The sequence below is a fragment of the Fukomys damarensis genome, unplaced genomic scaffold, assembly GCF_012274545.1.
Source record: "Fukomys damarensis isolate Sample0158 unplaced genomic scaffold, DMR_v1.0_HiC HiC_scaffold_17, whole genome shotgun sequence".
NCBI lineage: Eukaryota > Metazoa > Chordata > Mammalia > Rodentia > Bathyergidae > Fukomys > Fukomys damarensis.
In genome coordinates this window covers 59123956-59149822 of record NW_022900929.1, presented here as the reverse complement: position 1 = coordinate 59149822, position 25867 = coordinate 59123956, and the positions used below count along the sequence as shown (strand labels likewise).

At 36.9% G+C, this 25867-nt stretch overlaps 1 protein-coding gene across 1 annotated transcript in view; it reads left to right on the top strand.

The window, feature by feature from the left end:
- Slc25a21 (solute carrier family 25 member 21) overlaps positions 1-25867 on the top strand; it is a 474275-nt gene that overhangs the window by 426432 nt on the left and 21976 nt on the right. Inside the window, exons 4-7 of the mRNA XM_010632665.3 lie at positions 1138-1204; positions 7530-7589; positions 11415-11522; positions 23150-23314. Coding sequence (XP_010630967.2) covers positions 1138-1204; positions 7530-7589; positions 11415-11522; positions 23150-23314 — 400 coding nt within the window. The remainder of the gene's footprint in view (positions 1-1137; positions 1205-7529; positions 7590-11414; positions 11523-23149; positions 23315-25867) is intronic.

Here is a 25867-nt window from a genome sequence, read left to right as displayed (position 1 = left end):
GTAACTCTTCTCTGTCGTACAGGATTTCAGGTCCCTCTGTAAATCTGAGCATTCTAGTTTAAAATCTTTACTTACTCAAGCGTTCTGCTCCTCGCATTCCCTCCCACAAATAACCAGGTATAATCTTCCAGATGAGAAAAGATCAGACCACTAATAACCTCTCCTAATATAGGTGTCGGACTTCGATTCAAGAGAATCATACTTATCTTTTGGAAAGACAAAAACTATGCTTACTCATTCTCGTGCTAAAAATTAAATAGTTGTTCATTGATAGTGAACTTTGAATATAAAAAGGATCTACATATTACATGAAATTGGAGGAAATAAGAGTTGATGTGAGAATGTCAAATATCAGTAGTTAAAATTGGACTGGAAAGGGAGATGGGAAATTCATGAATTCCTGTAGCTCTTCAAATCACATGTGTGGTTATCATAATATTAACATGATCCAATAAGTAAAAAATAATGGGCAGAGGAAGTCCATATCGGGATGATTTGATTCCTTTCTTTCTCGTAATGAAATCCATATACTTAATGTATTTAAGGATTTTATATCATAGTATACATAACTAAAAGACTCTAAGATAAGAAACACAGAGGATACCTTACCTTTAAGAAGCCAACAATTTAGAAGCTATAAGAAAAATCCTTTGCTACCCTCACCGAAAGAAGCTGTGTATCAAAAAAAGCAAGTCGCTATGTTAGATTTCATCAACTTGTTAGCCCCAAAAAGGTTCAGTCTACTGAGTTCAGATGTAACTCTAACCTCATTTACTTACAAGAGGGAAAGAAACGCAAGACTGTAGATACTTTGAAATTGTATCAAGCAATTTAGGAAATAAATTAAAGATTCATTAGGACAAGAAAGATCAACTTCATCTAAATTATGTTTATATTTGGCAAGTTACCAAAGGAATCCCAGTCTTAGTATCATTTGTTCATTTTCTAAATATCACACTAATAAAGATAGAATTTATAGCTTTACTTTAGGATTAAAGGAAAACTTCATGACCCATGTGGTAGGTACATTGAAGTATTGGGCAAACTTTAGGATTAATTGCTCTATGCATAAACAAAGACAGAATTACCTGTTTCCCAATTGCCTTACTTATACAAAATTTTTTATTTCTCCAACAGGTTGTTTGGCTTTTACAAGGGAATTCTGCCACCCATCTTAGCAGAAACTCCCAAAAGAGCAGTAAAGGTAAGGACCATATGCCATCTCACCAAGGGAAAACAGGGTGTCGTGATAGCATTAGCATTAAAATACCCCACAATAAACAAGGGAACACGAAGATGACCTAAACATAAAACACTAAAATTTTTAATGCAGAAATTGCAGCATAAATTTTATTATAATCAAGATGGCCAATCTCTCGAATATGTATATTGGTTTGTAGATTCTTTTCAGGTAAAAGTACTCCCTTTTAATGAGGAAATTATACAAAAGCACAGTGGTGAATTAAATTCATGTAATCAAACCACAGAAGCCACAAAATAGCTTGGACCTTTTCTCAAAGCAATTCAGAAATTTTCCTTTGGAGCAATAATTGTTAAAGAGGAGCGGCAGAAAAACCTCCCTTCCTAAATTAGTCCCATTTTATGAAATATACTATATTTCTTTGTATATGATTAGTGTATAGCATATTTGTTTGGCCTGTGAACTTGATTTTCCCCTAGCCTCCCCTGTTAAAATTATCTGTTTAGTGCTTACAGGGTTATTATTTCCACTACCCTGATTTCCATTTCTTTAACCACGTAACTGTGGGGTTTTATGTATTCCTTGTGGGTCGGTATCTGTAAAGGAGTAGGGAGATGGGCCAGAACTTCCACAGATGAAAGATCTGCATCTGCACGCTTTTCATATGTTCTCAAACAAAAATCCTGATTACAGTAGGTCTGGGTGGCTTCGCTCCCTTCCCCCCTCACTACTGGTATCACCAAATATGGCTTTGTCTTTAGATAAAAATAACTGGCTAAACAACTTCCTTCCAACTTTATGTCATTTGTTATAATGACAAAGTCTTTTTCATGTACATTACACAATTTATATTCCCAATATTCCTGAAAGGCAAGAGGGAACAGCTAAAATACTTTTACTGAGTAAGTCAGGGGCGGGGGGAGCTGGGTTGAAAATTATGGTGAAATAATCAACATATACACACAAACATCAACTTTTTACATTATGTCAAAATAGTAATTTAATAGAATATAATTCAGGTCTAGAGTTCAGAAAACAAAGCTTCAAAACATACTTTCTTTATAAATCTCTTCTCTTTGCTGCTAAAGTTTTTGTGATTTTTATATTATTACTTCAATACAAATTTCATTATAAGGGCCTGAATCGCTGTAGAGAATCTGGAAAAAGTTCACCACAGTACACAAAAGGGCTGAATTGAATTATGAAATGGCTTCACTTGATAAAAGATTGCCCAAGTAAACAAACAGAACAGAGTTCCTGTTCAAAAGGAAAGTCACTTTGTCTCCGTGGAATAATATATTCATTTGTGCAGTGTTTTACATGTATAAATAAAGTAAATTATAATGAGTTTTTCCTGGAATATTTTTTTCTTAATACTACATATTGGAGACAATTTAAACTATAAGAAGATTAAGGTTTATCAACATTGAACAATCTTTTACCAAAAAAAGTTGAACTTTACAAAACTAAGTTAGTCTATACCAAAAAGAAAAAAAAAAGCAGTGTTCTGTGCCAGAACAATGGTTAACAGATGAACTTTTGGGCAACTGGATATGGTATGTGAGTCCCAGACATCTTGTTTCAAGTAGATTTTACCTTAAAATTATTGAGACATATGGTAAGTGTGTTGGCTTTTTAAAGTACAACTCGGAGTTAAGTGTATCTTTGCCAGATGGATAGTACTAGTTTTTCAACACAATGTATGAAAACACTCATTTTTATAGATATTTATTTTAGGGTTGTGAGGAGAGCAATCACCTGATTCTAATGATTTCATACATCATAAACTGTTTCATTGTATGTCATCAAAGTTTACTTCAGAAAAAATTCTGAGACACTGTGTGCATATGTGCATGACTATGTGTGTGTGCGTGTGAGTGTGTGTGTGTGTGTGTGTTGTATATTTATTGATGTGGACCTTCAGTTATAACTGTTACCATAATTAGAAACAGACAATTTTAACTTTGTACTTTATTCTTTGAAATTAGATTAATTGTTACAGTAATAAGACTCATTGATGCTAAATAAATGATGAAAACAATGAAACTTCTCATTTCACACATCAAGACAGAATTAGCATTGCAGTTCAGTGAAATAAAGACCTAAGAAAGAGGCCAACTGGTCCTAACAGGCAGGAAGCACCATTTTCCTGGTTCTAGGGTCCAATCTCAAGTCTCATCTGTCTAGAAATACCATTTTGCCATGTTCCAATATCAAGGACTGCCTTGTGCTAACCAAATTCATGACAGATTATAGCTGTGAAGGCTATTTATTCACTACTGTATACCTGCACTTATTTGGGGGTCTACACATAGTAGGTGTTCAACTGAATAAATGAAACATATGTAGAAAGAAACATTGGACATGAGACAGTGAAAGATAATATTTGAAAGATGAGAAACGAATGAGATAAGCCATGCAGATGCTCCAGCTTACTCCCTTGAGAATGTCTCCAGGTCCTAGGCAGGGAGGGAAGTAAAGGCAGAGCCCAGTAGACTCCTTGGGGAAATAAGGAGCTAAGAGGCTGGGGAGAGCAAAGTAGCTAAAGCTGACAGGATAGAATAGCAGTGCAGAGCAAGCTGCATGGAGAGGACACCCGAGATCTGCAGAGAAACCCTCACGTATTTGACGGGTATTGCTCAGTGAGAACAAGCAAGGCCTGGGAAAGAACCATTCAAGAGGAGTAGAGGGACAATGGCCAGCAGTCACACAGGGCTGAAAACAGTGCCTGTACCCATCAGCCAAACTGGGAAACCTCAAAACTCAAAGGCCATTTTGAGGAGTGCTCAGAAATTCTTCCCTCAGGAGTGGGAAGAATTAGCCCTGTACAGAGCACTACATAAGCCCTACTTGTTAAAAGTAAGACAAAAACAGCCAAACCACATCCCAGAACAGAGTATCAGGGACATTGCATTGATTGTCTGGTTGCTTGCTGGGCATAAAGGGAAAGGCAGAGAACTGCATCAGCAAAGCAAAGTGTAGCCATGTCCCCTGTCTTCTCACACTTTTCCATTCAATCCCGCCAGATTACCAGTTTCTAGGTACCTGTGTAAATTAGATATAGCATAATTCATCCATAGTCCAGATTTTATGCTCAATGTTCCTAAAAAATGTTAATTGAATATGGATGGTTTCAAAATTCCTTAGTCATGCATTTCCATGACTTTGGAAGAAACTTTATGTTGATGTTCTGAATTTCATTCTTAGGATGTAGCTTTATATCTTATGTGACATTACTTTTATCAATCTCTGCATTAGCGAATGCTGTGGCTGAGAAATTATTTTAAAAAATGAAAGCCATAAAGTAGTAGCATTGTATGGAAAGGAATTAAAATCCTAGTCATTAGTCCTTAAGAATATAATTCTAGCAGTTTTCTAGGCTTTAAACATGATAGATACACAATGTGATGTCTGACACGTTGAATGAATGTTTTTAATAACCATTGATTTCAAATACAATGAAGACATTTGTCTTATTTCACTTTTGAAATATAAAATACTTATTTACATTTATAATATGCCACTTATTTTACTATTAAAATAAGAAAAATCCATTTTAGAAGAGTTCGATTTTCTATTCTTAAGATACTGTTTCACTTAACATTCAGCTAGATTTTCGTGCGAAAGTAGAAATTAAAATGTTTACTTTTAAGCATTATTTATTTACCTTAATGAGTCATAATATATTGTTTATCACTTTTGAATTTAATATCCCAACAATTTGTACAGGGACCTGTAGGGCTTTTCTGTTTCCAGGATCCTGAATTATTTCATCGTAATCATTCACCTAAATCTTCCATGAAGACTGCAGATGGTAGCTGGGTGTGGTGGAACATGCTTGCAAGCCCAGCACTCTAGGAAGCTGAGGCAGGAGGGTCACAAGTTAAAGCCCAGCCTGGGCAGCTTAACAATTTAGGAAGAACCTATCTCAAAATATAAAATATGGGCTGGAGATGTAGCTTGGTACAAAAACCCTGAGTCCAATCTCTAGTACCAAAACAGCAGCAACAACAAAAATTAAATAGCAAAACAAAACAAATGAGCAGCAAAAAAAATCCTATAATACTTTATTTATAGTTTCTAGTATATATCTCATTAAAACTTATCACCACCTACCAGGGTGTGATATCAAGAAGGCAGGGGTTTCTGATTTATTGGTTGCATTTCAGTGCCAAGAATGAAAAGAATCAAGTAAATATTTATTATACAAGTGAATGAGCGAGTCCCCATTATTTAAAAGTCTATGTCCATAGCTGATCTAAAAGATGATGACATAAAAGGAATTTCTGGTTCTTTAAAAATCCAAAATCCATCTGGTGGTATAATGATAATGTCTCTTGTGCTGTACAAAGACTGACTAAGGCCATGTCTACAAGGAGCTAGCTCTTTTTAATATCAGGGTATTATTTGGCCTCCACATTTGTTCTTCTTTTTATTTCCATATTTTACCAGACTTTAAAGAAATAGGGTAGAAAGCTTTTGTTTTCCAAGCCATTTCTTTGGGTTTGAGAATCATTATTAGGAAGCCCTAAGCCTGTGCCTTATCAGTGAAATACCCAACAAGTAATCAGGAGCAAAAATTATTTTCAAGCAGAGTTGTTTCCCAAAATCTGGACTATAGAAAGAGAAGGGGAATCTATTATATGAAGTAATTAATTAGATTTCCATCCATAGAGATTTGCAGAGAAAATAATATTAGGTATAATCTTCCATAAAATATGTAAAACTCTTGAAGACATAGGCATAGGCAAGAACTTTCTTAGAGCCCCAATTGCAGAAAAAAGTAATACCAAGAATCCATGAATGGGCTTATATCATATTAAAAAGCTTCTGCACAGCAAGGGAAAAGCTAACAATGTGAAGAGACAACTTACAGAATGGAAAACTAGATTCTAGCCACTTGTTGGACAGAGGTCTGATATATAGAATACAAAGAACTCAAAACTTATCCCCCCCCAAACAAAAGACCCATTAAAATGGGCAATTTAAATGAGCAGACATTTCTCAGAAGGAGTACAAATGCCCAATCAGTACATAAAAAAAAGAGGGTTCAGCATCTTTGGCCGTTGGAGAAATGCAATTCAAAACAACACTGAGATTCCATCTTACCCCAATAAGAATGGCTATCATCAAGGACCCCAAAAGCAACAAATGTTGGCAAGCTAAGAGGAAAAAGGACCCCTTCTACACTGTTGGTGGGAATGTAAACTAGTACAACTATTATGGAAATCAATATGGAGATTCCTCAAAAAATTAAAACTAGAAATTCTGTTTGACCCAGGTATTCCTTTTCTGGGTATGTTCTCAAAAGAGTTAAAGTTATTGTATGGAGAGAGATATATATATTACAATAACTATATCCATATTTACAGCAGCACATTCACAATTGCTAAATTATGGAAGTGACCTATGTGCCAATCAACAAATGAATCGATAAGGAAAATGTGACATATATTTTATATAAGAAATATACAACATATAAAATATATATAATGGAGTACTTCTCAGCCATAAAGTATAAATTTGAGTCCTTTGTAGGAAAATGGTGAAGGGTAAAGAAAAGGATAGTGGGGGAGGGGTGTAAAAATGATCAGGATGCAATATGTATGTGGACCTATTCCCCATGATAAATGTAATTATTGTGTGTTGCAAACAATACCAACAATGAAAGCATCTTCCGATGGAATTAGCATCTTCATCATCAGATTTTAAAGGAAGGAGTAAGTTTCTGTCTCTCTTGATTCGGGTCAAGGACAATCTTGCTTTGAGGCAGCAGGTAACGAGATAACCTCTTTGGGTCCTTCTCTAGTTTATTATGGCATCTTCAGACCATGTAATGTTGAAATTCCATGGAGCAGTTAGGAGACACAGCAATATAAATGCAAGTTAAAGCTGAGAAATGGATGTCTTTTACAAGTGTGTTAGAAAATTGGGCATTTTCTGGGAAAGCAGTTCATAGAGAAAACATAGAAGACCAAAGATTTTGGGTCTCTGTGCCTATAATGTTGAATCACTGCCATAAAAAAGAAGTCTATTGATGTCTGGGGAAACTCAAAATGGTCATGGTAAATGGAAGTTGTATGGTTCATTTGCTGCTATAAAGGATTCCATCAGCTCTTCTGTAGGTTATTATAACTGCATTTGAAAAATGTGAATGTTAAAATAAGATCCAAAAGCAACTACCCAAGACAGGGTTTATAACAGTGTTAGATGGTTTATCATTTTTTAAATGCTGGTTAATACGTGGCTTACTATAGAAATCTTAGCCAAGTAAAGAGCTTGTTGCAGGAAATTGTTATAAATCTCTGGGTTTGGTTTTGTTTCACAGTTTTTCACCTTTGAACAGTACAAGAAATTGCTAGGATATGTGTCACTGTCACCAGGACTGGTAAGTGAGAGTATTTATTATACTTAAGTGTGTGTGTTAGTTTGTAAAGCAAAATCTAGAAACAAAAACCTTTTTGATTCCCCAAGCCCAGCTACTAAAATATGAATTTGAGTTATTCAATGTTCAGCTTCTTGTTGAAAGCCATCTTCCTAATAACTCACAATTTGGCTATTTTATAGCTCCTGGTGATGAATTTATGATAATAATTCGTCTGGAAAGTCCTATATGAGATGTGGTCAAGAATATAAAATAAAGAGTACATTTATCAAAGATTCTCTTAAAAACCAAAACATACATATGTTTACATACACACTGCATATATCTATTTATGCAAAAGTCAGTATGCCTGAGATTATTTCCTAACAGGTCACTTTTCCAGCTGTTGCTCAAGCTATAGTAAATAAAGATTTCAAGTCACTTGAGATAAAATCACTCTGTGGTCAGTCGCAGACTGAAGGGCCTTTTATAAGAATGATTGTAAACAACTCAACCAAGGAGAATACTGTTCTTACAAAGGCACAGCTCAAATATTACACAAAATTCACTTGGTGATTTGAACCCTTCCCTATGCCTCTTCTCTGTTTAGTGACTTTACTGCTTTTCATAAAGTGAGTCAAATTATGTTGGCCAAATGTGTGTGCATCAAGAGCCTCAAAGAGAGAACACATGCATTAAGATCTTCTTGCAGACCTGTGAAAGAAAACAAGACAGAGTGAATTCCTGCTTCAATTGGCAAGTTACACCCCCCCAAAAAAAATGTACCTCAAAACTCATAAGTGAGGCAATGTTCTGAGTTTTAATTATTAAATGTTCCTCCATTTACAATGGAATTCCTGCTGAAAATCCCACCATACACTGAAAATACAGTCCTGTAGTTAATACACCTGGCCTGCCCACCATCAAACCTTTGCAACATTAGAATATCTACTGCTTACCCTCCTGATAGCATTAGGACTGGGAACTGTGACTCACTGCCACTGCTCAACATCTCAAGAGAGAGGATGGTAGCACATGTAGTTAACCCTGGAAAAGGCACAAATTCCAAGAATGAAATGTGTGTCAATTCAGCATCATCATAAAGTTAAAAACTTATAGGTTGAGCCATTATATATTAGGGGCCATTAGTACCTCACTTGTAAGTATTCATTTTAGAATATTTACTGTACCAAGGAGATGATCCTGAAAGTATCTGTTTTCTAAAACCAAGCATGCTCCTTTTCTAGAAAAGATCCTGTTAAGAAACCTATCGCTATCACTTTCTGTAAGATAAAAAGATCTCCTGCCCAGACTCCTACCCAGACAAAGCATACCCTCTTGGAAAGGAGCAGTTCTGCCATGAATCTCACAAAATTATGTTAAGGTTTTGTTTTTAATTTCATGGTGTCTTCCCTTAATATCATCCTTAACTTTGGAAACATCTTACAAAAGGGAAGATTAAAAACTTCCTAGCTAGAGAAAATAAAATATGGTCTCCAGAGGGCCATCTGGCTTGAACGTTGGTATTATGTGAGAGAGGGGCTGTATTTGGCCACTCTAGCTACTATAACTGAATGCTTGCAAAGTGTATGCAGTTCTCTTTTCTGGAACTCATTTTTTTATACCTAGCCATTAAATACGCCCTGGTGTTCACATGTAACGCCTAGGAGACTGGAAACCCAATAGTGAAGCATGTCTCTGCAACAGCCTAAGTAACATGATCTGCTGATCGCTGATCAATTCTTTTGACAAGGGACTGCTGAACACTAGTTCTGACAGCAATTGTAGCTGGGCTTTATAGAAAAACAAAAAAAAGTGAATTAGTTGGAAGATTGCATATAGTAAGTAATAAAAACCTGAACATCTGGATTTTAGCTTTCCCAGTCAGAAGAGCTAAAGACCTGGAATTTTTATTCTTTCTGCTTTTGGCTTCCGTGATGGAAGCCGGAGATAAATGAATAAAATATCTGATTATACTTAAAATTTTGTAATGAAGTGGGTTAAAAGGAGAACATACATCATTAGTTATTCATTCTCTCGTAGACTGTGCAATACTACTCTTTCTCTCTATGTGCAAGAACAACGGTGTTTGAAAACCACTTTCACAGAGTGAAAAGTTTCACAGAACTTTTCACATACATTATTTTGACCCTTATAATATCTTTCTGAGGTACAAAAATCTGATATTATTTCCATTCTATAGATGAAAAACTCTGGCTTATCAAACATTCAGTGATTCCTACACCACCCAGTAAGAGGATTGTGAGAACGTGTCCCTTCTCCTGACTGCTGCTCTCCAGGGCTGTAGATTGGCAAGTGGGGTGCAGGCTGGCTTCAGTCCCCACACCCTTGGCTGAGCAAGTTTGTCTGTGCACATGCTACTGTCTGCGGCAGCTTTGACGAGATAGCCAGGAAGCAGCAGAACTAGGACCTAAACCCACACCTCCCAGATCTGGATCCTTCCTTTGTTCCACCCTACCTGCCTCGCTAAGGTTACAGAGCACTCCTTTCTCCCTTCCTTCTTTTCATCTCTTATTTTGAAGCTATTAGAGGCTCTTAAGAAGAGTTATCTGCTCCTCTTCATTGGTTTTATCCTTCTCCTGGTCCTATACAGTAGAACTTATTCTCCTAGAATTAGATATTCAGCAGCAAAGAATTATTTTTTTCTGGCATCCAGTCTGGAGGCTTTGCTTCATTTTGTTTTACAGGTATGTTTGTGTGTATTTTAATTGCCATGGTTATTCTGGGTACACATTTTCTGGAAAACTCTTAAACATTGTACTGAAAAGACAATTCCATAAAATTGTTCTTTCCTTCCGCTTAAATTCTAAACTGACAGCTAGTGAGAAGCTGGCATACAATCATCTTTTGGTAAATCTTCCAGATTTTGAGTTGTTCAGAACAACCTAACCATTTCTCATCTCACCTTCTGTTACTCAGTGCTTAAGTCCAGAAATAGGGCAATAGGGCAATTGTTCCTTTGAACAAATAAAGAATGAGTAAAAATTAATTTTTGTTTACTAATAGTCTAGACTCTAGGAAATGACTGTAAATTTAAATGTGTCCAGCTATGCTGTTTTTATTATCTGAAATTCAACTTTTTAAGAATGTGTCTGTGGCTCAGTTCCTTGAGTTTTTTGTATGTTCAATAAATGCATTTAAAGAAATGCTTTATAATGAAACTTTCCTTTTGTAATTTAAACTCTTTTTTTCAGCTTTAATTGAGTTTATTGGTACATTTTAGGGATACATTACAGTTACATTCATTGTTGGGATCTTGTACCTCTACATGACAAGTCTTGGTTCTCATTTTTTCCCCTTGTCTCTGCCCTCCCTTCACCCCCTCCTCCCCTCCCCATCTACAAACACTTTATTTTCATCTTTTCATTATCTCACATTTTTTTCTTTTCCCTTATTACCCTTCCCCTACCCATCCCACCTTCCCTACACCTTTAGCTCCTTTCTTCCCATTTCTAAATGTCAGTAATCTTATTAGGATCTTCTGTATTTACAATTTAAACTCTTAATGATCATCTGTGCAGATGTTTTAGAATCCACCTTAAATCAGTGAAATATCCTTTTTTTTTAAGGGAAAAGTCATTGTCAATGGGGGTTTGGCATTTTATTTTGAAATTATTAGGATGTGGCTTATGGTTTCTGTAATTTCTTCTTCATGAATTCTCAGCATCTAATCAAGACCTGAAGTTGTTTAGTAATGGTATATGGTATACTTGTGTGGGTTTCTCCATTCTCATGCTAACATCCTGCTGCACAGTGTAACGAATAGGATGCTTAACCTAATATGCATGATCACTTGTTTGAAAGTAATGACTGATATAATTTTTCTAGACATTTGCCATTGCTGGACTCGGATCTGGACTAACAGAAGCCATCGTGGTTAACCCTTCTGAGGTGGTAAAAGTTGGCTTGCAAGCCAGTCGGGACACATTCACAGAGGTAACCATTTAGCATTTTCCTACTGGTAAGGGAATGTACAAAACTATTCTTAACTATACAAATAAAATTATGAACTCAGCCTTTATTCACTTATTAAAGCCATACTAAATCATTGTTGAGAAAGTAGCATAAGAAAAACCCAACCATCTTCTAAAAGGAAAGTGTTAGCAAAAATGCACTAAGATCTTATGGACAAACACACCTTTATACATTTTTATTTTAGAGCTCTAATATAATCTAGAATGACATATTTGGAAATGTTCTTCTGGCTTTTGGCAAAACCTCACTTTCACATTGCACTAGAATAGACTACAGCAAAATCACCGAGGTGATAATATTACCATGTTTTTAAAAAATGAAATCATTTTTTAAAATTACCTCATTCCTTTCCCTACTCCCCAAAAGGTTCTGATAATCTGTCAAAGTTGCCTTTTGGTTAAATCTGAATGAGCAAGTTACTAGTCTCGTGTAGACGTCACCACGTGGACAGTGATGGATCCTGACATTTAATCATTGGTACACCGTGTTCCATGCAGACAGCTTCCCTTGGTCCATGCTGCCTTCACTTCCTTCTTGTTGCCTAATAATTCCCCTTGAACGGCCAAGTCCAACTGTTCTTATTTTATTCTTCTGGATGCCAAAAACAAGGTGAGGACAAAACAAAGAGGTGAGCATTCCAGGTCATTTCTTAGCATTTTAACTTAATTGAACAACTGGATAGCATTTGGTATAAATTGATTTAGAGTATCGGCTCACCTGCATTTTTCTGTAGAAAAGTCCCCCTCCCTGCTATTTAAGCAGCTGCTAATGGGTGGGGACCCCCTCGTCCTCAACCCACTTCCTGCTTGCTGATATTGCTTGAGAGCTTCCTGACAGCTTCTTGGGCAGAGGCATAGGGAAAAAGGGGGGGCCCTCCTTGCCTGTAGCTGCCAAGACCTGGGATGGGGAAAGTTGGGGCAGGGTTTAGGCAGCCACAGCAGATGGTATCTTTTCAGATGAAGTTAATCCTAATTCAGCGAGGTTTTTTGTTTTTTGTTTTTTTAATTTTAAGTTTCAAAATGTTATTTCAACCTCAGAGGGGCTTGAAAAACCTCTGTATACCTCTAGTGTATGTTTATGCTCTACTCTTTCTTGAATGAGGAAAAACATGGTGAAGAGGCGGGGTGCGGGGGGAGATATGTTTCAAATGTCCTGTCAAGATGAAGCATTTCAAATGCTTTCCGTGGGGCCTGTCAGGAATACTTAGTTTAAAATTGGGAGAATTCCTAGCTAGGAGAAAATGTTGCTGCATCCAGTGTCTCATTGGGAAGCTCAGCATGAAGCAGCAGAGCTACAAAGGAAGAAAGTCTTCAGTTGCAGGTTTTTATCTAGTTAACATGTCACTGCAGGAACACAAATAGGTCAGCTCACCACCAAAACCTCACAGGAATGAAAACAGTAAGTTTTGCATGCCTAATGTTCTTTTTTTCTCCTTTGCCCCAAAGGAGGCTCTATACTGAGTCCAAGTAAGCATTGTCAATGTTGCATGTGCTCACACCCTGCTAGAATACTATAAACAGCATGCCAGGCAGACACAAGGACTTGCTGCTGAGTATGTGCTTCTGGCACCTTCACACAAGTGCAATCTGTGTAAACTATTTATGTTTTTCAAGCCATTTTCAAGTGGGGAATAAAGGGAGCTTGTTTAGGGTCATTTCTTTTACAGAATCCCCTGAAATGGAAGTTGTTGGAACTTAGAATAAAATCTATTAGATGCATAATAAAATATGTTAATATTCTATAAATCAGAACCTAGCCTACTGCAAAAAAAAAAAAAGTCTGAGCAAAGGATATCATGATGAGAATAGAAAATTTGGATCTAGTAATGGTCATTTTTGCTGCTGTTTCACGGGTCTTTTGTCCAAGTCCCGTTAATGCTGAAGACTTCCTCTATTTACTAGTCTTTGCTTTTATCCTACAAGGGGATACCCTTTGGTCACTCTGTACCTGTGTGATTGAATTCAAATATTAGCTGAACTCACTTCAGCCTTTGCATGGCCAAGAGTAATTGTTTCCTTCACTCTAAGGCCTTGTAGGTTGACAAGTACAAACAGAGGGAAGGGGTAAATAGGAAGGAAGAAAAAGAGGAATGAAGTCTTTAATTCATTGCATTTGAGGGTTGTACTTCTTTTTTATAATGTTTTTATTCAGCTTTAAAAGAAATGTATATTTTTGTTAGAAAACACAAAAAACAATATAGTATTATACATGTGTAAGTGCGTAAATGCACAAAAATTTGTCTAGATTTTAGAGCAGGGCTGGTTCAATAGAAACAGTGTGAGTCACATTTTCTATAGTTAGGTTTGTTTATTTGTTTATTTTTGTTTTGTTGAGAATAGGTCTTTCTTTGTAGTTCAGGCTGGCCTTGAACTCACTCACTATGTAGCCCAGGCTGGCCTTGAACTAGCTAAAGTCCCCCTGCCTCAGCCTCCCCAGAGCTGGGATTACAGATGTGCACCCCCATGCCCAGCCACCGTGGAGTCCAACATAGACTCATTGAATTTTCCTATTTCTTCACCCTGAAGTGATGAGTTAGTGTGGTCTTTTAAACGTGATGTTTCTCAAGAAGTTGCTGCAGCTGAGAGGGGCTGTGCAGTGGAAGACAGCCTAAGAAAACAGTAGTCTATTACATTTTCTCTTAAATTTAACATCTGCTAGGCAGTGGTAGGGTGATAAAGATGAAACAAAGGACAACCGCAGTCTGGCTGCATAGAATGTGGTCTAGAAGGAGGTGTGGGATGAAAGTGAATGTGGGGAAGATGTCATTGGCAGAGGACCAGAATGGAGCCTTCTGAACTGTGGACCCCATGGGCCTGATCCTGGGCACTGGTAGCTGAGGTTCAAGTGCAGCACAGGCTGAGAGTAGAAGCTCCTTCTCTTGTGCTCTTGGCAGTGATGAGAACTACAGTCCTGGAGCTTCAAGTGCACTTCCCATCCCACCCCTAAAGCATGGCAGGTTCCAGCTGTCCTGGTTGTCTTCTCTTGGCCTGGGTTGCTTCTCTAGCCAGTCAGGAAATGTGCCTTCCTTCCCACTTTAACCATAAACTACTCCAAGAATTTCAGGGAAACTGTGGTTACTTTGGTTCCCGATGCTACTCTCATACCCTTCCAATTTATATATAAAATATTTCAGTAGGTGTGCTTATCTTGCCTACACTTTTTAAAATTACCACTATATCAGTCAGAGACTATAATCCCTACTACACTTCCTCCAATTCCAATACCGGAAAACTTTGGCCGGCATCTTAAAATTCATAAAAAATAAAGAAAACCAATCTCTAATTTAAATGTGCTTGATCTTCTGTGAGGAGCAGACTAATCGCATCTTTGTCATGCTCTGGTTTGGTTCAGTGGGTGTAAAAACATGTTCAGATAAAATCGGGATAGATCTAAATTTCCCCCCATCCTTCAAACTAAACCCAAGCAAAGAGTTGTTCTGGTTTGTAATCTCCTTGGCTTAGGACTAAGCTTGCCTAAGGTTTGCTCTACTGGAGATGGTTTACATGTCCTGTCTTGCCAAAAGTGTTAGTCTCTGGTTTGTTGTCCTTATAGAACCTTTCTTTCCTCTAACTGTATGCATTTTTAAATCCGTAGATTTCTAAGAACTAGAAGTCTTCTATCACTTGTGCACAGCCAAGTGGCATTTGGCTGGCAAGCTCTCCATTAGTCTGGAAAATGTGAATTTCTCTCTAGGAGCGAAATCTTGTATGAATTGTTTCCCAGTTTTTCTCTACACTTTGAAATTTACTTCAAAGTTATTATTTGGCTGAAGGGTTTTGTTTTCCTTCCCTAGAGGTCTGCTCAATTTGCCTCTGACGTGTGGCTGGGGCACAGGTTTTCCTTCTACTCTGTCATTTCTGTCTACATTACACATGAATATAATCATCCTCACCCCCAAATATTAAGTGAAATCTTTAGGAAATTGCAAAAGCCTGTTTTACCTTTATGTGGTCTTTAAAAATATTCATCCAAAAAAGGAATAATAAGTCTTCTACTACTTGCTCTATACTTATAATTTTAAGGATAAATGAAGGGATAGTTAGATATGTAGTTGATGGTAAAATATTTAAAGATGGCAGTATTTCAAAAATTGCTTCAGGGCTTGCTTCTTGCTCTGGATAGCACCACTAGATATAGTTCAACACACTTTATTCTAGGAACTTACTAATCTAATAGAGACCAATTAGATCACATAAGGTATCACCAAGCTTGGGAAGTACTTCCTCCATAGACAATCAATAAGTGCTTACCTAAGTTTAATCATATTATGGAAGGTCAACATAAAGTAAATAGAAAGGCTGTACTTTGTAATCATCTCTTTCAAAAATGAGAGCGAAGAAATTGTGTTATATGAAGAGTGAACGTGTGGCTCTGTTTACACATGGTGTGAGAAGCCAGCTTCATGGGCATGTCAACATTCGTGATGATGAACTAAGTTAAATTCAGATTTTCCTTGAATTACTATGTGAAACACACACCTGGAAACTATTCAGTATCTCAATTATTTCTTTCCAGTCTGTGATGCTTGTGGGCAGAAAAAGAGAATTATGCATATGAATCCACTCCTATAGTTATCTTTCAACAATACCTAAGAGAGCAGCCAAGTTGCTTCTCCATTTTCCTTTACAGAAGATAGACTTCCACTTTGCTGTGCCATGAACTCTAGATTTTTGCTTTCAGCAACAAGACTCTGAAGTACTGATAATATCTGCCATTTGCAGAGCATCTCCTGTATGCCAGATGGCTTACCTGAATTTCCCTCTTCCTGTATTAGAGATTTTATAAATTATTAAAGTAATATTTTCCCACAAATTCAGCAATAAAGAACTATATAAAGAAAGAAATTTGATTAATTCTGCCAACACTTCCTTCTCGTCTTATCCTGCTGGTCACCTCTGTAAACCCTTCTCTTTTCCCCGTTGCTCATGCTCATTTGATACTTAAACCCCTCCCACTATTTCTATAAGGTTGGTGGCTTTACCTCACCTTACGAGTAGGAAAAAATAAAGTCTAACGATGTCAGTAGTTCTGAGGAGCTGAGTACAACCTAGAGGGCTCTAATCAGCGATGTTGCTTTTATTGTGATAACAAAGTTTAGTTAATTAAGAAGCTCCAGGGAAAATATCCAAAGAAAGTTTCTGGAAACATGAAGTAGTACAGACTCTTTCCCTTTTCTAAAATTTTTATTTCTATTAGTGTAGGTTTGCAGTACATAATGATTGCATTCATTGTGGGCAGTTCATGCATGTACTTTACATATCTTAATTCATTTTATGTCTCCTTTCCCCTGCCCTTCATCTCTTGGTCACCTTCCCATTTGCAAAACAGCTATCTCTGTGTTTTCCATTATCTGTCTTTTATTTTGCTTTTTTATTTATTTATAGCTTGAATTTCTCATATAAGAAAAATTAGGTGATATTTAGGCTTGTGAGTCTGGTTTATTTCACTTAACATTATAGTCTCAAGGAGCATTAATTTGCCTACAAATGCTTCAAATTTATTCTTTATAACAGAGTAGTACACCATTGTATATAAAAACACATTCTCTTTATCTATTCATATAAGCCACTTCCAAAATTTAGCTGTTATGAGTTGTGCTGCTATAAACCTGAGTATGTATATATCATTGTAATATGATATCTTTAACTCCTTTGGGAAGACATCTAAAAGGGGAATAGTAGCTCCTGTGGTCACAGCACCATTGTCTTCCTGCTCTGCCAAAAGTACAGGGACAAGGGCCCTCTCCCCTTTTCCCCCTCCCCACCCAGAGATGAACTTGAACTTCTGGGCAGTAACTCTGTGCTGATGTAGCTGTGTAGCTCAGCATTTGGGAGAGTTTACTGACAGAAAAGTATTCTTCACAAATTGTTTAAAAATAGACCTCTTCCTCTGTAGTAAAATCTAGATAGAATATAATAATATCGGGGTGTCTTTTGTTCATAATCATGCCGTATTAAAATAAACAAAGGATGAATTAGTGAAATATCTTAACTAAAACAAATGCACAAATGTAGATTTCTAAACCTGATTCCTCTCCTTTCTCTTACATGTTTTTCTCAAAAGAAAGGGTTGTTTTTTTTCCTTTTTCTTTTTTCAAATTTATGAAAATCCTTCAAAACCTAATTTGACTAATGAGAAGTATAAATGATCTTCTTTCTCCTGAAGAGCCAGTGTATTTTCCTGCCTGAATCAGCAACTGGGTCTCCTGTCTTTTCACAAAGCAGTATTTTTTTTGTAAGTTCAGATATGGACACTTGATGCATTGTGTGAAGAGCTGATCCAGGTTGCTTTCCTGCCAGTGATGAAATCTAGAGCAGCTCCCCTATTCCCTTGGTTCTAAAATGCAACAGAATCCGCCTTGTCCTAGGAAGCAGGTAAAGGAATACATGCAGGAATCCTGACTTTCCACATGCAGTGCCTACAACTCTTCTTTGGCCATGGATGTGGAGGAAATCCAACCCATGCCTGGACCTATTGATCATACTCTGATAGTATTTACCCAGGAACAGTGCCTGCTGCCTAAAACCTCTGTCTTCAAGCTCATAAATGAAATCAGAGCTAGCTACAGCCAGTACTTGGATGGAAGAAATTCAGAAAAAAAGTCAGGCCATCTCAGTGATTTCTTGGTAATATGGGGCTCCCAGGTAGTAAGGAATCAGTTCCCAGGAGTAGTGCCTGGGAACATTGTTTAGGCAAAGAGTCTTTTCTTTCTTCTGCTTTCTTTTCTTTTCTTTTGTTTTTTCATTTCTTTTTAAATTTGTTTTTAAACAAATTTTGTTGTGTATATTTGAGACTTACACCATGATGTTATGGGATGTGTGTAATTAGTAATGTGGTTACCACAGTGAGGCAGACTAACATATGTGTTATTTTGTTATTTGTGACAGAACAGCTAAAATCTTACTTAACAAAAACCCTAGTAAAGTACAATAAAATTTTATTAACTATGGTCCTCATTTTGGACCTTGGATCTCTGAAATATTCATCCTACATATCAGCTACTTTGTATCCTTTGACCTATCTGGCCATTTCCTCCTCCAGCCTGATAACCAATCTGTTATTCTCGGTCTCTTTGTATCGATCTGTTCTTAATTTTTGTCTCTTTTTTAAAGATTTCACATAAAAATGAAGTCTTGCAATATTTTTCTTTTTGTGTTCAGGTTATTTCACTTACGATCTCTTCTATTAAACATTCTGAAGGACAGTTTAAACAGAAGTTTGAGCCCATAACAATTGTGTAATACTGTTATGAGTTGATATCAAAATTATCAGCCTATCCCTCCCAATAAAACCTAAGCAAAAAATACGTATTTGCAGGACATAAGCAAAGAACTGCACTAGACATTCAGGACAATACATGGCACCTAAAGGCACTCAGTAATGTACAGAAGAGCATAAGTTTCTAACATTAGCAATGATGATATTTGAAATCAAAGTCAAGGAAGACTGAGTTACTTCAAGCGGAAATACTTCTGACAGGCACTAGTGAGGAGGATTCCTATGAAACAATGTTGTGAGCAGTGTGGTACTACCGTATGAGCTACATCTCAATCTGTGTGCTCTTCCATGCTCCCAGCTCTGGTGCAGCCAGTGAAAAGTACATCTGGGAAAGTTAGAATGTGATTTGGCCCACAAGTGGTAACTAAATATGAAAATTGGAGTGACTCTCAACAGCACAAGGAAACTGAACTGATGAGTGACCCGCTGGATTGGATAGTATTGGAATCATTTGGCTGGTGGTGCCAATCAGTCACCATTTTGTTTTGAAATGGAAGCCCGATAATCAAATAAGTTTAGTAAAATTCCTTGTGTTTACAGAGATCTAGTCAAAATGAGTCTACATTTTCCTATTAACGAATCCTAGTGGAAGTCGCATTTTGCCTTTCTAATTGAGTATTTGCTTACATGTGTGTGACACACATCCCCGAATGAAGCAAAAAACACACTATTATGCGTTTACTTCTGATTTTTATGGGCATTGGAACTCTAGTTTTTTTTTTGCTTTATCCCAAGGCTCCACTTGCCAGAAAAACATATTTGTACTATTGTGTATCTGTTACCTGTATTAGATGAATTATCAAACTCTGAAAAATCTTCTCACCTATGTAAAACAATTAATGTGAAAAGAGCAACACCGGTTTGGAAGCAGAATTCTGGTTAAACCGTTTACCAGCAGCATTTTGCCTGAGAAACATTACTTCATTCTCCTTGGTTTCCTTACTCAGAAAATATACAGAGTACGTAGTACCTGCTGCTCACCTGACAGGGCTATTGAAAGAAGAACTCAGCTATACTAGGATGAAGGGACCAAGCAAAGGATAAGAGCACAGATGTGGAGTCCCAGAGCCTCACTTGGACTACCACTTCCTCTGTGATCTTAGGCAAGTAACTTGATTTCTAGGCCTAATTTCAGTTATCTCTCAAATGAGGATAATACTGATACCTATTTCATATGCTCGTTGAGGAGGTTAAATATCACAGTATACATAAAGTACTGGGCGTCTCTGATGGGTAGCATTTATGAGCATTTACTGTATTCCAGGTACACAGTAACATACAGGAAAGTGTGCTTATACTGTGATGTTGTGTGGTGGAGGCGGAGGCCCAGTTCTGTCCTTTTCTGTTCTCTACCTTCCCTCCCAAGTGGACTTGCTTCTGTAGCCCATGGCCTTGCCAAGTGAAGAGTTCTTACCAAGGGTGCTAACTTGGAGAGAGAAGGAAGAGGCCAATTTATAGGACCCACCATTTTCTGCAAAGAGGAGAACCTCTGGAGTGAGACACTGGGCCTGGAAGATGTTAGCCTGAGGGTTGAATTTTGTTGAATCTTCAACCTGTAATCTTACCTTCTCCATGCATTTCTGGTAAACTTCATCACAAGGATCCAGAACTTCAGGAGAGGGAAAGAATGGCCAGAAAGAAAAAGTTAGTTAAGCATGCTCTTTGTCTCCCTTAATTTAGCCTCCACGTTTTAATTGTCATTACTTTCAAGTACAAAAGAAGTTACCCTGAGGCAGGAGGATTGTAAGTTCGAAGATATCCTGGGAAACTACATCTTAGTGAGACCCTGTTTCAGAATTTTAAAGGGTCAAGGATGTAGCTCAGTGCAAAGGTCCTGGTTCTATTTCTAGTAGCACAGAAAGAAAAGGAAGAGGAAGAAAATGGAGGAGGGAGAGAAGCGGGAGGGAGGGCTGGTAGGCAGGAAGGAAGGAAGGGAGAACTTATCTGTTTTCATGAAATAGTTTTAATGGAAAAGTGATTGTCAACATAACTACCATTGTTTTAACACCGAAATAGACAGGGAATAATTATACTGGACTTTCATTCAGTTATTTATCATCACAACACTATGAGGAAGATTCTATTATCTACGTTCACAAATTAGAGAAATGAAGATATATCAGAGAGGATAAAATATTGCCAAAGTTAGCAGAAGGCACTTCTGAGGCTCAAACGTGGGATTATGTGGCTCTAAATCACTGCTTTTAATTACTACATTACCCCCTGATTTATGTAATTAGTGACAGCTAGAGTTCAAACTCAAGGCACATGAGCTTAAAATCCATGTCTTACACTTCTAGTACTCACCCAGAGCCAAGGACAGTGAAATTCAAGGAATAGACAATAAATCCCATTTGAGTATTTGTCAGCTCTCACCAAAATATGGTAAAAGCCTTCTCCTTTCAAGATGGTGAAATAAATGAAAAAAACCGTTTGATGGCTTAGTAAAGTAGAGTTTTTTAAATGATAGGAACAACTTTGTATCCATTTTTGGGGAAAGCCATTGTTATCTGCACTTTTATGAAAGACACTGGTCCTTCCTTTGGACTAAGTTCATGCACTTATTTATCATAACAGCAAAACGATAAGGAAGATTCTACTATTATCCATGTTCACAAATTAGAACTTTGTGGAATTTTGATGACCTCTGAGCTTCCCCTCCAACCCACACCGACCTTAGATGAGGATGGAAAGCAAACTTAGGTTAGGTGTAGGGAGTCTTTGTGAGCCTTGGCCTGCACAGCTTTATCTCTGCCTGTTATTCAGTCTCCAGGAAAGGCACCTCGGAGCCAGACAGCGGTGCCCAGATAATTCACTTAGCACTGCCCCAGAAAGGAAATTCTGCTCCATTTGTCCTGGTCTCTTTGAAAATCCAAATGTGATTTGGGTTGATAGTCAGTGTACCAAAACACAAGCAAAAAAGCCCCATGTTGTAGAACCCAGGGTGAACTTTAACCTTCTGAGAATTTTTTGGTTTTCCTGTACGAGATGTCTTTTATTATTGCAAGGTCTATTCTCACAAGGTATTTCATATTACAAAGAAGGGTTTCCTGAAACGTAATGTAATTCATTATAATTAATATTCTTAAGTGAAAAGATGAACTTGAGTGCCAAATTGTAACTAGAGTTTTTAAAAGTTATCAGCAAAAATATAGGATTGTACTATATAAATAAGCTTATTTAAATACATTATGTTAATTACATAACTGCAAATACAAATCGGATGAAAAGCCTTAATTTGATTTGTTCCTTTCTGTTCTGCCGATGTAGCCTTAATTGCGCATGATAAGAAAACACTTTTATTCTGAAAACACAACAGACTGTGTGACCACTCCAGCAACCTGCTCCAGTAAAATATCAAACAAATGTCATGTCAGTGCTTGCCTCATGGACAAAAAAAACAAAAAACAAAAAAACAAAACACTGAACATTTTCCCCAATTTACTATTCAGTCAAAATGTGAGAGGGAGACGTTTCCTTTGTGCAGTTCCTCCAAAGAGGAAACAATCACTCATAATTCTTAGGAAACCTATGTGAATGGCCGTAATTGTATTACAACGAATTATAAACCTCAAAGCAAGCTTCACTGAGCTCTTTAGCAAGTTCCAAATGCAGAAACAGATTGGATTCCAGCAGCCAAGGTATGCCAGCCTTGGGTAATCAATCAGAGGGCAGGAAAAGAATAAATCAAAGGTAACCTGGGATTCCTAACACCATGACTTTGTAATTTATCACAGCGAGTGATACACACGCTGATTGCTTATTTTCTTGAGAATATGTACAACGAACAGCTGGTTGGTTATCCATGGCTGATTTCTAACCTACCACCAGTTTATATCATTGAGGCAATGAAATCAAGACTAATTTTAATATTAGCTTTAGAAAAACATAATTAGAAAGGTAATATGCTTGATTCAGAACCCAAGTATAAATTCCTTTTCGATGATACATAGCTATAGATTAGTAATTTATCTGTATGGTTAATCCCTTCCATTACAGTGGATAATCCAGAATTGGATGCAATTATTTACATATTGAAAGTAGTGAGAGTTGTCACGTGACGTTACTTCTACTGATTCTACCAAAGATGTTTTTCCTTGCCCACAATCTTCCTTATAAAGCGTGTCTAGATGCATGCAATTTTGCTTGCTTTTCACATTTCTAATTTTAAAAAGTACACATCTAGGCATTATTATTCATGTTTGTGGGAAAAAGTTACTAATTCTGACCTAAAAAGAAGCTAATACCGTAATTTACTCTACTCCACTGTTCCAAAGATTAACTCTCTGGCTTTGATTTTCCCTGCTCAGCAACCATCCACTTTGGCTTACGCACGACAAATCATTAAGAAGGAAGGTTTGGGACGGCGAGGCCTCAACAAAGGGTTGACAGCAACTTTGGGACGCCATGGAGTTTTCAACATGGTTTACTTTGGCTTCTACTTCAACGTCAAAAGCATTGTTCCTGTCCATAAGGTAACTATTTAATGGATTAAAATAAAGACAATGGCACTTGTAGAGTGTTCATCATGCCCCAGTCCCTGTGCAGAACATTTACATCCGTTATCTGATTTGATCCTCACCTCAGCCTTATGCACTGGGTGTCATCTTTGCTATTTTGAATCTAGAAACTAAGGTTTAGAAAGATCAGGTATACTGCCCAGGATCTCACAGTAAACAGTAAAGCAGGGGGTTGAACCCAAGTCTGACACAGAATATTTCTACTTGAATAATGTACCATTTTATCTAAACGTTTTACATTTGTAGCTAATGGAAATTTCTATAAACTGTATTGTTACTTAATTTTTATCTTAGTCACATAATTTTGGAGGAAAGCTGAAATTTTCATATTCTAAAGAATTTTTGAGCTAAAGGCGAAAAGTATGAGCCTAAATTTTAAGTTTTGCCTAGGTCATAATTTTTAAATCCATGTAGGTAAATTAAATGATAAATCAGCTCTTCTAGGATCATTTGCTTTGCTGTAATATAATGATAATAGATATTACCATTATTTTTATGTTAATTTACCAATACGAGTGGACTTCCAACTTCTGTAATATAAAGGTAGCGCAGGTTATGTTTTTAATTGGTACGATCACAGAATTTCCCCCACCATGAAGTCTCATACCCATGAAACTGACCCTGGATTTTAGACTCTGAGACAAGTAATTCATGCAGCATGAGAGAAGTGTCTATTCCTTCATCTCTCCAGCTCTCCAAAGGCTTAGGACAGAAAGAAATCACACAAAATGAAATGGTTATATAAATCATTTACATAAATGAGTATTTATATATTTGTGAATGCGTTTTAATGCATATGGTTTTACAATAAAATGAATAACTGAGTGCTAAAAAATCCACAAATGTAAGCTTTATTTTATAGTGACTCATTATGCTTAAATTTTTAAATGCCCTGCACTATTTAAAAAAAAAAAAACAGAAGCCTAGTAATTTATTTGATTTTTGGAAGACATCATAGTTTTTTGGAACTATGGAATGAGTCCATTTATCTTACCAGTTTAAAAACCAACCTTTAATAATCTTGAATATAATCTTATATTGCAATAAAAATATTGTATTAGATACCTGCATCTCCTGTGAGGCATTCCATAAAGCCCTGAGTTTCCTAAAGTGACTAAGACATTGCCCTGTTTTCAAGGGGTTTTCACAAAGACCTGAAGAAAAACCACCTGACAGACACAATGAAAATGGAGCATCATATTTAGATAAATATCATATCAGGAGTAATTAGTTAATGATAATTTTTTTTCTAAGTCAGTTTGAAAAGTACTGTGCAGACTCTCAAACCTGGCTTTTCTAAATTTGGACCACTATTCCAAAAATAAGTCCTCATCAGATTTGTTATGTGAAATAGATCACCATAGTTAAGAACAGCTTGTTTTTCTAACCTTCAAACTCAGAAATAAAATGGTTTCAATTCAGAAATATGTCTCTCTTTTGAAATATATGACTCTCCCTCCCAGCATATCAACCACTGCACTATTTCCTACCATTCTCCATTTTCATGTATAAAGGACACACAAGAATGCAAGTTTTATAATAACAGAGACTTTATGTATTCTGTTTCACTGCATATCCCCATTGATTAAAACATGCCTGGCACATAGTGGGCTCTTGGTAAATGTACATTACATGAAATAGAAGAATGAAAGAAAGAAAAGGGAAAGTAATGAAGGGAAGATTTTTTGTTTTTTTTTTTTTTTTGGAGGGGGGCTTTTACTAGGTCCTAAAGTGATCTGTTGCACAGCCAAGGATTTAGCTCAGTGGTGCTGTGCCTGCCTCTCAAGCACAAGGTCCCGAGTTCAATCCCCAGGACTGGAAAAAAATAAATAAAGTACTATACTGGCATTTGAGAGAGTGCCTATATTAGCCAATATTAGTTTATAAGAAGCTGGGAGAAAGTTATGATGAGGCTTCAAGCTAGAGTTGAATCTGACCATAATCAAGCAGAATTCCAGAGAAAGAAGAATTGGGCATTTCAGTTCAGGTATAACATAATAGGGTCTTTATATTAAGAAAGTGAAATGTTTATTTGGGGAAATGGTTCTAAAAACTGAGGTTTCCAAGTTGCCAAAATAAGTTTTCCCCAAGTTGCCTCAGTCGACTGCCAGAGGAGACAGGCACATCTGTGGGCAGTAGCCAAGATCCTGATGACTTCAGCAGTGCAGACAAGCTTCCAGGGCCCAGGAAAACCTCCAGACTACAGGCGGAAGAGGTGAGGAGGGGACTGTTCTTCCTGGGTTTCTTCGTATTCGGCATCCATCCCATTGTTCTCATTATATTCAGTGAGATGTCACCCCACATTTTGCCAAATGAACTTTCTCTTAGCCAGCACTTCTGTATCTAGACTGTATAAATAAGTAACTGCTTACCTTATTAATCAAACTCTTGAGGAATACTGCAGTATTACCCAAACCTTTATATGAAAGATACATTTTTCTCACTATAGTTTTAGAACTGTTTTTTAAACTTGTGTGGCCATCCTAACAAGCTGAGAACTCTTGACTA